At 32.9% G+C, this 13,020-nt stretch overlaps 2 protein-coding genes across 2 annotated transcripts; one reads left to right on the top strand and one right to left on the bottom strand.

Moving 5' to 3' along the window:
• Nucleotides 1-3,191: 3,191 nt before the first annotated feature.
• On the bottom strand, nucleotides 3,192-6,681 carry LOC18594014 (indole-3-acetic acid-amido synthetase GH3.17-like). Its single transcript, XM_088808481.1, has 4 exons — nucleotides 6,264-6,681; nucleotides 6,073-6,174; nucleotides 4,118-4,965; nucleotides 3,192-3,911 (listed from the first exon to the last, which is right to left on the bottom strand). The coding sequence occupies exons 1-4, from the start codon at nucleotides 6,542-6,544 to the stop codon at nucleotides 3,355-3,357; spliced, it is 1,788 nt and encodes a 595-aa protein (XP_088664607.1). The 5' UTR covers nucleotides 6,545-6,681; the 3' UTR covers nucleotides 3,192-3,354.
• A 2,837-nt stretch (nucleotides 6,682-9,518) lies between these two features.
• LOC148761549 (indole-3-acetic acid-amido synthetase GH3.17-like) lies at nucleotides 9,519-13,020 on the top strand. The gene is made up of 4 exons (XM_088808483.1): nucleotides 9,519-9,936; nucleotides 10,026-10,127; nucleotides 11,241-12,088; nucleotides 12,295-13,020. Exons 1-4 carry the CDS (start codon nucleotides 9,656-9,658, stop codon nucleotides 12,849-12,851), a joined length of 1,788 nt encoding a protein of 595 aa, XP_088664609.1. The 5' UTR covers nucleotides 9,519-9,655; the 3' UTR covers nucleotides 12,852-13,020.

The following is a 13,020-nucleotide window of genomic DNA, read 5'->3' as shown; positions in this document are numbered from 1 at the left end:
AATTGTTGGTCGTGACAAGTGGCCATACTCTAATGACAATCACAAGTATAAAACCCAATATCATGAGTTAATTATTAAAACCTTTCATTACGTGTTGTAACTTGCTTTGTCACATCATTCAAAAGTATATTATAAAAAACAACTTGGTAAAAAAAAAGCATGCCTAAAAAGCAAAGAGGGGAGAGGGTACTTTATGACATCCTTAATCACCGTAGCTGGGGGCTTATGCTATCGTGTTGCTTGAATCATGGAGATCAAACAAAATGGAAACTTGATGAGTTTTTACAGAATGTTAATAGAACTTGATTATGTGTTGTGGAGATATAATTTATTGATAGATCAAAAAGTGTAAATTATATATTAAAAGTATATATCAAATGCTGTAAGTTATAAAAGAATTGGGGTTAATTAGTTTTTTACATTTCCATCACAGATTTTATTAGAGTCTCACGTAATACCAGTTTGTCCTGTTCATCAATTAAAGGTATCAGCTTTGGTTGTCCTTTTAAAGTTTGAGTGCTGCATCAAAAATTATTGACTAGTTATTAGGGGGTAGCAAGAAATCAAAAGAGCATTTGAATATTTAACAATAATAAGTCTATGTATCCATATCAAAGACTAGGGTTGAAATTCTCTTTTCTAAATAAAAAAAATAAACGTAATTTTTTAAAGGGTGATATTGTAATTATTTTTAATAGATAAAGATATTTTTGAAATAAAAATAAAATTTTTTTATTTAAAAAAAAAAACTCCTCATAAGAATTTTTCCTAAAATTCTTTTTTTAAAAAAAAAATTTTATTCTTTATAAAAAGTTATTTTTTTTACAGAGTTTTTTAAAATTTATGTTTGACCTCACTTTTACTTTTAAGTGATAGATAAATTGAAAAAAAAAAATCAAACCAAACAAGTATTAAGACTCGATATTTTGATAAGTAACAATGATAACATTCTTTTTGAAAAGTTAGCTTGTTACATTGGCTATTAAAGAAGCATTTTAGATATTCTGCTCCTGCATTTCGATTATCTCTTCCGCTAACCGTTTTTGTATTTACTAAGCATTGGTGGCCAAGAACTCCAAAATTCCTTCGAGCAGACCCAGAATGGACGAAAGGGTAGAAACTCAACTTTGCTACTCTTACAGCACGTTTGGTTCGCGGAATAGATAGGAATAGAATAGAATAGTTATTACGTGGGAATAGAATGAGGTGGGAATAGAATAGAATAAGTATTATGTAGTTTGGTATGATGAATGGAATAGAGTAGGAATAATTATTATGACTTATTACAGTGTTTGGTTGGTAACAATAGCTTTGGAATAAGAAAGGAATAGAAAATAAAAAGATAAAAATACCCTTTATTGTATATAATTATTTTTTATTTTATTTTTTAAATATTAATAATTTATAATTAATTAAAATAGTAATAATTTAAATATCAATATTTTAATATAATTTAATTACTTATATTTTAATTAATAATATTTTATGTATAATTTAATATTATTTTGATTAAAATATTAATAATTTTTATTTTTATTTTTATTTATACTCATTAAAAATTAAATATATTAATAATTTAATAAATAAAACATTAATAATTTAAAATATTAATATTTAATATTTTAATTATATTAATATTAATAATGTTTCAATTATATATAAAATATTAATATTTTAAATTTTACAAATAATTTATTCTTTTTTATTCTATTTTTGCTTTTTTTTTTCATGGGCCGGTCGCCGGAAAAGCAACCGGTGTAACAAAACGCCGATCTGGCGCACCATCTGGCCACTATGGCGCCAGATCGGCTCTTCCCCACGGTTGGATCTGGCCGTGGAGTGCCAGATCCAACCGTGGGATCTGGTCGGGAAGCACCAGATCCGGTGCTTCCCGCGGCGAGATCTGGCCGTTGAGTGCCAGATCTGGCTGGATCTCGGTTCAATATTGTCGGAAAGGACTAGATCGACGTTTTTCGATCATATTCGGTTGCTGCCGTCGCCGCCGCCGCCGCCGTTGCCGCCGTTGAGTTCCAGTTAGAGAGAGAATGAGAGAGGGAGAAGAGAGAGAAAGAAAAGGGAAAATGAGAGAAAAAAAATATTTATAGGTATAGAGTTGTAATATTTTTAGGTTATAAGGGTTATTTTGGTCATTATATATTTGAAAGCTATTCCATGAGCCATGGAATAGCTATTACTGGGGAGGGGGAAGGGAATAGCTATTACTGACTTTTAACCTATTTGACAGAATTCTTATTCCGCGAAATTACTATTCCGTATTGCAATTTGGTACCAAACGAAAGAATAGGAAATGACCGGGAATAGAGGAGGAATAGCATAGCTATTCCCTGTACCAAACGTGCCATTAGTTCTTTTCGGTGTATCTTTACTGGACAATGTGGTTTTATATGGTAATTATCAAAACTTTGAAAAGACCGACACGACTGACGGAAGGAATCAGACAGAAGTGGCCCACGGCTTTGGACACATTCGGAAGAGTCCAAATACAGTGCCAATTTTTCTGTTCATTTTGTGGAGTCACATCCTCCCAACTTCTGCAGGTTGCCGCGCAGTCGTGATAACAACACAACATAAACAAAGGGAAATTGAACACGTTGGGCAATTCTCATACACAGAAACCTTGTTCAATTGCAAGAAGCTAGAAGCCCATAACAATTTTATGTACTCCATGGAACAGAAAAACTCCAATTTCACAATATTCTTTTCATCGTTATCTGACCTTTATGGCATGGTCCTAAATCCCAAACATAGCCTTCCTTTAAAGAGCCATAGATGGGTGTTTTAAAATCAAATATTGCAAACACTGCTCCCATGGTCACAGTAGAAAACAAGCCCAGACGGATATTTGTGTTTAATTTTGAAGAAAAGTGGAAGGTACCAATGACGGAATGTGAAGGTTTAACGAAATATTTGATTTTGTTGTTCAAATTATGTAGGATCAAAGATAAAAAGTGTAGATAGAGGATGATTTGTGCCAAATTTTCTTCCCCAATTCTAATACATATTTTAAAATTTTTTTGATAAAAAGTTAAATAAATTTTTTTGGAAACAAATTATATAGTAAATAAAGTATCGAGATAAAATTCATATTAAGATCTCATCCATAATATTTTTGTTGAAATCACCTTATCTTAATTTGTAAATAACAAATTAAATGCTTTTTCAGGTCGAGAAAAGCAAATATACTTAAATTCAAGAAGAAAACCAATTACAATGCAAAGTTTTCTGTTGGAATGGCTTATTGTACTTCATAGAACAACAAAAACTACTTCTTCTAGATAAGCACGCAAGAGGCTTTGGGCCCTTCATACAAAACATAGGAAAAGCATGCAACTATCACAAGGGAGCTTTTAGGCTAAAAAACTTTCCTATCACTCTGGAATCTAAAATCTTTAAGGCTTCCTTAGATTTGATGCAGCTAGGTGCCTTGTATTGGTTCATAGAAGCTCCTTGTGACACATAGTAATCCATTAGGGCATCAAAAGTTCCTTGCTTTACCACCCTAATCTCCAAAGGTGCAATTGCGTTTTGCTGCCTATAGATTTTATATGTATAAGTCAATGATTCTTCCATTCTAGAGCAACATTCTACCATCATCTTTGGATCAAACTCTTTGTTATCGTTATCTTCCTTTACCTTAAGCTCCCAAAATAAGACATAGTGACCCGGAGTTGAGGACATATCACCGTAGCTAGTGTACGCTGTCAAGATGAAGCCAAGCGGATCCAGCAGAGTCTTTGCTTCTGTCACTGCCTTCAAGAGGTCTGCTTCACTTGTTTTATCTGCATCAACACTTAGGATAACATTTTCCCTCTCCACAAATCGGAATTGAGGTGTATTGTTGTGGAAACCAGTCACCATAAGAATATCTCCAACTCGATATCGATATAATCCTGGAAAAAACAAGGAAAATCAAATACAAGATTAGATCATTTTATGAAACTTTTATGTAGCTAGGAAGTATACTGTAGAATTAGTAGATGGCCTTTGATTAAAAGGATAATTGCCATTTCTGTTTTGATGCTACGTAGGAAAAATTACTAGTGTAAATGATCAGGTATATATGTGTATGATTTCAATTTGAAGAGGGAATTTTTACCTGTAAAAGTTGTCACAACTAGTTCATAAAATTGACCAAGCTTCACATTTACAAGATCTACGGCTTCAATATCTTCATTGTTGCTCTTCATTTCTATGGATTCCTGTTCAGACACACCATTAAATTGAACCTCTTGAGTCATTGACACACGGTCTTTCTTCACCGGAAGGAATTCAAAGTAGGCCATATTGGGGAGGATGGTATAAGAGACATCGGCAGGCTTGTCTAGAGGTTCTAAATTGATCCCACAAATGGCTTCAGAACAAGCATAAAAACTTGACACTAAGGGGAGCCCTCCGCTGTAGAAATCGAGTGCTGTAGTATATTGTCTCATAACGCCCGTAGTAATGGCACCGATATACTTTGCTTTAGGCCAAAGCTTTCTGATTATTCCTTCCCATGATCTACAACCACATATGTTCTCTATTGAATCAGCCAACTCTGGATCAGGCTTCATGATCGATGACAGTGCATTTTTGCATCCCGAATCAGTGATCCAATCGCTTAAGTAACCTGTTTTTATGTTTGAGCATAGCTCTTTCCAGTGATCTTCTATAAACTTGATAGCTCTTAGGAATGCAGATGCAAACATTGAGCCAATCCTTACAACCTCGTCCCGCTGTATTAAACCGACAAGCAATTGGCAGTACATGCTCTGGTTGATGTCTAAGCAAAGGATTGTCTCAACTGGGCTTGTGTAAAGCATGGGCAGGATGTCTCTAAAGCCATTGTCCTTGAATAAGCTTGTTGTGACAGATCTAGCCTTGAGGCCCGAAGGGGTTTCAATCTCTGGTTTGACAAACATAAGTTCCATACTTTTTCCAGCTCGGTTCAAGTCACCAAAGTGCCTGTGAATGGATAAACTCAACTGGTATGGTTAGTTTTTGGAATGTATACTCGTGTATAACTCTGGAAAGCTCATCTGAAGCCAACGCTTATAACAATATTAAAATATAATACTTCAAGAATACTTGAATTTCTAACAATTAAATGTTTGTGCAATGCAATCTTGCCAAATTAAATTAACCTACAAACACTTCTGTGCTGATATTAAGTTAATAAGGCACTCACATGGAAGTTAAACCTGCCAAAATCATGTTAACTATTTCTTTTTAAACCTCCTAAAACACCCCACTAGCACCTGACCCATTACTTGAAGTCGAACTTACAAATAATATAACCGTTCACATCTATTGGCACTAAAAAAATCTAAAGACATAATACTTAAAAAAAATTTTAAATTATTTAAAAGAATTTAAATAGGTTCTTATTTTTCTATTACAAGCTTATATGTTTTTATTTTAAGTCAAAGAAACTATTATGATTAATAGTTGACTTAATTAAAATACTATTTATTATTTTATATTCTTGTGATGTTAATGTGATATTGTAACACGTCATAATGAATGATAAAATGATGTTGATGTTACATGATGATATGATCATGTATCATTTTTAACTTTTCACATAAGTATTACGTGAATATAAAATTACAAATAATATTTTAATTAATAATAATTATTAAACTATTAATCACAAAAATTTATTTAATAAAAAAATACATGGATTTATGATTGTAATACAAAGATAAAAACTTAATTAAAATTTTTTGAATTATTGATAATTTTTTTGAGTATTATGCCAAATCTTTTTCTTTTTTCTTTTTTTCAACATGAGAGAAAGTCAAGTCACCGACACTCAGTCCCTAAAATATATTGGATACTCTGATATGAAGTGTTTCTTTGTTTTCTTTTCATGCAGTCTCAAGGTTTGGATGCTTCTTTGAAAGAGCTTAAACAGAGCATAAGAGACGTAGACACTAATCAATCACACTCGACTAAAAACATGAAGTGAGTTTAAAAATATTTACAAGATAATGATTATTTTATTAGAATTTGATTTAAACTAATATATATATATATATACTGTAACAAAACTGGGGCACAGATTCTTACTTGTTCAGCACAGACGCTATCAGGGTGTGAAATGCTGCCCTTTTCTTTGAAAGTTCAACCGTGTTAGGTATTAACTTTGGCTGCCCTCCGCTAGTGCCAGAGCTGCAGGTCAAACAGGATCGACTAAGGAGGGAAGCAGGGCTACCAATAAAACCAAAAAAAAAAAGAAAACAGAGGCGATAAATTTACACCTTCGGTTGAACTCAATCACAGGTTCAGCTAAAAGGATGTCTGATGGCTCCCCGTTAGCAATCCTATCAACGTAAGGCTTGATATCTTCGTAAGTAACAATGGGAACATTGTTTTTGAAGAGTTGCTTGCCACTTTGGCCATTGAGGAATCCCTTCAGATATTCTGTTTCTGCATTTCGCTTAAGTATCTCTCCCAATACCTCTTCTTGTACTTGATGAGCATTGATGGTCAGTTCCTCCATCATCTTCAGTTCATCAACTTCATACTCATTTGTTGCCATCAGATAACAATAATTTTTTGCTGAAAATAATTAACCCAGACTGCTGCTTTAGAAAGGTCTAGCTCTTTTGGGGTGTCTTCACTAGCTAAGCACACTTGCACAAAGGATGGGATCAACTATTTGGAAAATGAAACCTGGCACAAAAAATCAAAGGGAAATGAGCCACAACTTTAAGGCTTTGTGATTCACATGTTGTTACTGCTGTAAAAGACAAGTCAAAAGAGAAAAATAATAATTGGTACTTTTTCCAATTTAAACTCTTTTTACAACACATGTTGTTGATGATGTAAAAGAAAAGAAAAGAAAAGGACAAAACGTGATGTAACTTGCTTTGTGACCCCGTTCAAAAGTATATTTAAAAAACAACTTAGTCAGAAAAAAACATATAAAAAAAGTAAAGAAGGGAGAGGGTACTTTATGACAGCCTTAACATTGCAGCTAGGAGCTTGTGCAATTGTGTTGCCTGAATAATGGAGATCGAACAGAATGGAAACTTAATGAGTTTTTACAGGAAGTTAATGGAACTTGATTATGTGCTGTTGAGATATAATTTATGGACAGTTGAGAAAGTGTAAATTATATATTAAGAGTATATATCAAATACTGTAAACTATAAAAGAATGGGGTTAATTAATTTTTTACTTTTTCATCACAGATTTTATTAGTCTCACGTAATATTAGTTTGTCTTGTTCATCAATTGACGGCATCAACTTTAATTACTTTTTTGAAATTCGAGCACTGCATAAAAAATTATTGACTAGTTATTAAGGGGAAGCAAAAAATCAAAAGAGCGTATGAATATTTAACAATAATAAATTTATATATCAGAATCAAAGATTAAGATTGAAATTTTTTTTTTTAAATAAAAAAAGCTAAAAACAAAATATAAAAAGAATAAATTTACTTTTAATGAAACTCCGTAACGAGTTCAATTAAAAAGATATATGATGATTTTTCACATACGATCTTATCGATTTAAGATTCGATATTTTAATAAATAATAATAAAAATATTCTTTTTGAAGGGTTAGCTTGTTACATTGGCCATTAAAGAAGCCTTCAGATATTCTGTTCTTGCATAATTAAAACTTTGAAAAGACCGATACAACTGACGGAAGGAATCAGGCAGAAGTGGCCCACGGCTTTGGAGACATTCGGCAGAGTCCAAATACAGTGCCCATTTTTCTGTTCATTTTGTGGAGTCACATCGTCCCAACTTTTACAGGTTGCCATGCAGTCGTGATAACGCGACAACATAAACGAAGGGCAATTGAACACTTTGAGGCAATTCTCAAACAGAGAAACCTTGTTCAATTGCAAGAACCTAGAAGCCCATAGCAATTTTATGTATTCCATGGAAAAAAAAACTCCAATTTCACAATATTCTTTTCATCGTTATCTCACCTTTATGGCATGGTCCTAAATCCCAAACATAGCCTTCCTTTAAAGAGCCATGGATGGTTGTTTTAAATTCAAATATTGCAAACGCTGCTCCCATGGTCACAGTAGAAAACAAGCCCAGATGGATATTTGTGTTTAATTTCGAAGAAAAGTGAAAGGTTCCAACGACGGAATGTGAAGGTTTAATGAAATATTTGATTTTGTTGCTCAAATTATGTAGGATCAAAGATAAAAAGTGTAGATAGAGGATGATTTGTGCCAAATTTTCTTCCCCAATTCTAATACATATTTTAGAAATTTTCTGATGAAAAGTTAAATAAATTTTTTTTGAAAACAAATTATATAGTAAATAAAGTATCGAGATAAAATTCACATTAAGATCTCATCCATAATATTTTTATTTAAATAACTTGATTTAATTTATAAATAACAAATTAAACACTTTTTCGGGTTGAGAAAAGTAAATATACTTAAATTCAAGAAGAAAACTAATTAGAATGCAAAGCTACTTCTTCTAGAGAAGCATGTAAGAGGCTTTGAGTAGGGATGTCAACGGTACCCTATTATAAGATACTTACGAGTACCTGACCCGATTATATTGCATTCGAATATCACTCTTAGGGTATCTATTTGCATTCTAATTGGTTTTCTTCTTGCATTCAATGGCCAATGTAACAAGCTAACCCTTCAAAAAGAATATTTTTATTGTTATTTATCAAAATATCGAATCTTAAATCGATAAGATCGTATGTGAAAAATCATCATATATATTTTTAATTGAACTCGTTACGGAGTTTCATTAAAAGTAAATTTATTCTTTCTATATTTTGTTTTTAGCTTTTTTTATTTAAAAAAGAAAATTTCAATCTTAATCTTTGATTCTGATATATAAATTTATTATTGTTAAATATTCATACGCTCTTTTGATTTTTTGCTTCCCCTTAATAACTAGTCAATAATTTTTTATGCACTGCTCGAATTTCAAAAAAGTAATTAAAGTTGATGCCGTCAATTGATGAACAAGACAAACTAATATTACGTGAGACTAATAAAATCTGTGATGAAAAAGTAAAAAATTAATTAACCCCATTCTTTTATATTTTACAGTATTTGATATATACTCTTAATATATAATTTACACTTTCTCAACTGTCCATAAATTATATCTCAACAGCACATAATCAAGTTCCATTAACTTCCTGTAAAAACTCATTAAGTTTCCATTCTGTTCGATCTCCATTATTCAGGCAACACAATTGCACAAGCTCCTAGCTGCAATGTTAAGGCTGTCATAAAGTACCCTCTCCCTTCTTTACTTTTTTTATATGTTTTTTTCTGACTAAGTTGTTTTTTAAATATACTTTTGAACGGGGTCACAAAGCAAGTTACATCACGTTTTGTCCTTTTCTTTTCTTTTCTTTTACATCATCAACAACATGTGTTGTAAAAAGAGTTTAAATTGGAAAAAGTACCAATTATTATTTTTCTCTTTTGACTTGTCTTTTACAGCAGTAACAACATGTGAATCACAAAGCCTTAAAGTTGTGGCTCATTTCCCTTTGATTTTTTGTGCCAGGTTTCATTTTCCAAATAGTTGATCCCATCCTTTGTGCAAGTGTGCTTAGCTAGTGAAGACACCCCAAAAGAGCTAGACCTTTCTAAAGCAGCAGTCTGGGTTAATTATTTTCAGCAAAAAATTATTGTTATCTGATGGCAACAAATGAGTATGAAGTTGATGAACTGAAGATGATGGAGGAACTGACCATCAATGCTCATCAAGTACAAGAAGAGGTATTGGGAGAGATACTTAAGCGAAATGCAGAAACAGAATATCTGAAGGGATTCCTCAATGGCCAAAGTGGCAAGCAACTCTTCAAAAACAATGTTCCCATTGTTACTTACGAAGATATCAAGCCTTACGTTGATAGGATTGCTAACGGGGAGCCATCAGACATCCTTTTAGCTGAACCTGTGATTGAGTTCAACCGAAGGTGTAAATTTATCGCCTCTGTTTTCATTTTTTTTTTGGTTTTATTGGTCGCCCTGCTTCCCTCCTTAGTCGATCCTGTTTGACCTGCAGCTCTGGCACTAGCGGAGGGCAGCCAAAGTTAATACCTAACACGGTTGAACTTTCAAAGAAAAGGGCAGCATTTCACACCCTGATAGCGTCTGTGCTGAACAAGTAAGAATCTGTGCCCCAGTTTTGTTACAGTATATATATATATATATATATATTAGTTTAAATCAAATTCTAATAAAATAATCATTATCTTGTAAATATTTTTAAACTCACTTCATGTTTTTAGTCGAGTGTGATTGATTAGTGTCTACGTCTCTTATGCTCTGTTTAAGCTCTTTCAAAGAAGCATCCAAACCTTGAGACTGCATGAAAAGAAAACAAAGAAACACTTCATATCAGAGTATCCAATATATTTTAGGGACTGAGTGTCGGTGACTTGACTTTCTCTCATGTTGAAAAAAAGAAAAAAGAAAAAGATTTGGCATAATACTCAAAAAAATTATCAATAATTCAAAAAATTTTAATTAAGTTTTTATCTTTGTATTACAATCATAAATCCATGTATTTTTTTATTAAATAAATTTTTGTGATTAATAGTTTAATAATTATTATTAATTAAAATATTATTTGTAATTTTATATTCACGTAGTACTTATGTGAAAAGTTAAAAATGATACATGATCATATCATCATGTAACATCAACATCATTTTATCATTCATTATGACGTGTTACAATATCACATTAACATCACAAGAATATAAAATAATAAATAGTATTTTAATTAAGTCAACTATTAATCATAATAGTTTCTTTGACTTAAAATAAAAACATATAAGCTTGTAATAGAAAAATAAGAACCTATTTAAATTCTTTTAAATAATTTAAAATTTTTTTTAAGTATTATGTCTTTAGATTTTTTTAGTGCCAATAGATGTGAACGGTTATATTATTTGTAAGTTCGACTTCAAGTAATGGGTCAGGTGCTAGTGGGGTGTTTTAGGAGGTTTAAAAAGAAATAGTTAACATGATTTTGGCAGGTTTAACTTCCATGTGAGTGCCTTATTAACTTAATATCAGCACAGAAGTGTTTGTAGGTTAATTTAATTTGGCAAGATTGCATTGCACAAACATTTAATTGTTAGAAATTCAAGTATTCTTGAAGTATTATATTTTAATATTGTTATAAGCGTTGGCTTCAGATGAGCTTTCCAGAGTTATACACGAGTATACATTCCAAAAACTAACCATACCAGTTGAGTTTATCCATTCACAGGCACTTTGGTGACTTGAACCGAGCTGGAAAAAGTATGGAACTTATGTTTGTCAAACCAGAGATTGAAACCCCTTCGGGCCTCAAGGCTAGATCTGTCACAACAAGCTTATTCAAGGACAATGGCTTTAGAGACATCCTGCCCATGCTTTACACAAGCCCAGTTGAGACAATCCTTTGCTTAGACATCAACCAGAGCATGTACTGCCAATTGCTTGTCGGTTTAATACAGCGGGACGAGGTTGTAAGGATTGGCTCAATGTTTGCATCTGCATTCCTAAGAGCTATCAAGTTTATAGAAGATCACTGGAAAGAGCTATGCTCAAACATAAAAACAGGTTACTTAAGCGATTGGATCACTGATTCGGGATGCAAAAATGCACTGTCATCGATCATAAAGCCTGATCCAGAGTTGGCTGATTCAATAGAGAACATATGTGGTTGTAGATCATGGGAAGGAATAATCAGAAAGCTTTGGCCTAAAGCAAAGTATATCGGTGCCATTACTACGGGCGTTATGAGACAATATACTACAGCACTCGATTTCTACAGCGGAGGGCTCCCCTTAGTGTCAAGTTTTTATGCTTGTTCTGAAGCCATTTGTGGGATCAATTTAGAACCTCTAGACAAGCCTGCCGATGTCTCTTATACCATCCTCCCCAATATGGCCTACTTTGAATTCCTTCCGGTGAAGAAAGACCGTGTGTCAATGACTCAAGAGGTTCAATTTAATGGTGTGTCTGAACAGGAATCCATAGAAATGAAGAGCAACAATGAAGATATTGAAGCCGTAGATCTTGTAAATGTGAAGCTTGGTCAATTTTATGAACTAGTTGTGACAACTTTTACAGGTAAAAATTCCCTCTTCAAATTGAAATCATACACATATATACCTGATCATTTACACTAGTAATTTTTCCTACGTAGCATCAAAACAGAAATGGCAATTATCCTTTTAATCAAAGGCCATCTACTAATTCTACAGTATACTTCCTAGCTACATAAAAGTTTCATAAAATGATCTAATCTTGTATTTGATTTTCCTTGTTTTTTCCAGGATTATATCGATATCGAGTTGGAGATATTCTTATGGTGACTGGTTTCCACAACAATACACCTCAATTCCGATTTGTGGAGAGGGAAAATGTTATCCTAAGTGTTGATGCAGATAAAACAAGTGAAGCAGACCTCTTGAAGGCAGTGACAGAAGCAAAGACTCTGCTGGATCCGCTTGGCTTCATCTTGACAGCGTACACTAGCTACGGTGATATGTCCTCAACTCCGGGTCACTATGTCTTATTTTGGGAGCTTAAGGTAAAGGAAGATAACGATAACAAAGAGTTTGATCCAAAGATGATGGTAGAATGTTGCTCTAGAATGGAAGAATCATTGACTTATACATATAAAATCTATAGGCAGCAAAACGCAATTGCACCTTTGGAGATTAGGGTGGTAAAGCAAGGAACTTTTGATGCCCTAATGGATTACTATGTGTCACAAGGAGCTTCTATGAACCAATACAAGGCACCTAGCTGCATCAAATCTAAGGAAGCCTTAAAGATTTTAGATTCCAGAGTGATAGGAAAGTTTTTTAGCCTAAAAGCTCCCTTGTGATAGTTGCATGCTTTTCCTATGTTTTGTATGAAGGGCCCAAAGCCTCTTGCGTGCTTATCTAGAAGAAGTAGTTTTTGTTGTTCTATGAAGTACAATAAGCCATTCCAACAGAAAACTTTGCATTGTAATTGGTTTTCTTCTTGAATTTAAGTATATTTGCTTTTCTCGA

The sequence above is a fragment of the Theobroma cacao genome, chromosome 7 (assembly GCF_053813885.1).
Source record: "Theobroma cacao isolate CCN51 chromosome 7, ASM5381388v1, whole genome shotgun sequence".
Lineage (NCBI taxonomy): Eukaryota > Viridiplantae > Streptophyta > Magnoliopsida > Malvales > Malvaceae > Theobroma > Theobroma cacao.
This window is presented reverse-complemented; position numbering and strand designations above follow the sequence as displayed.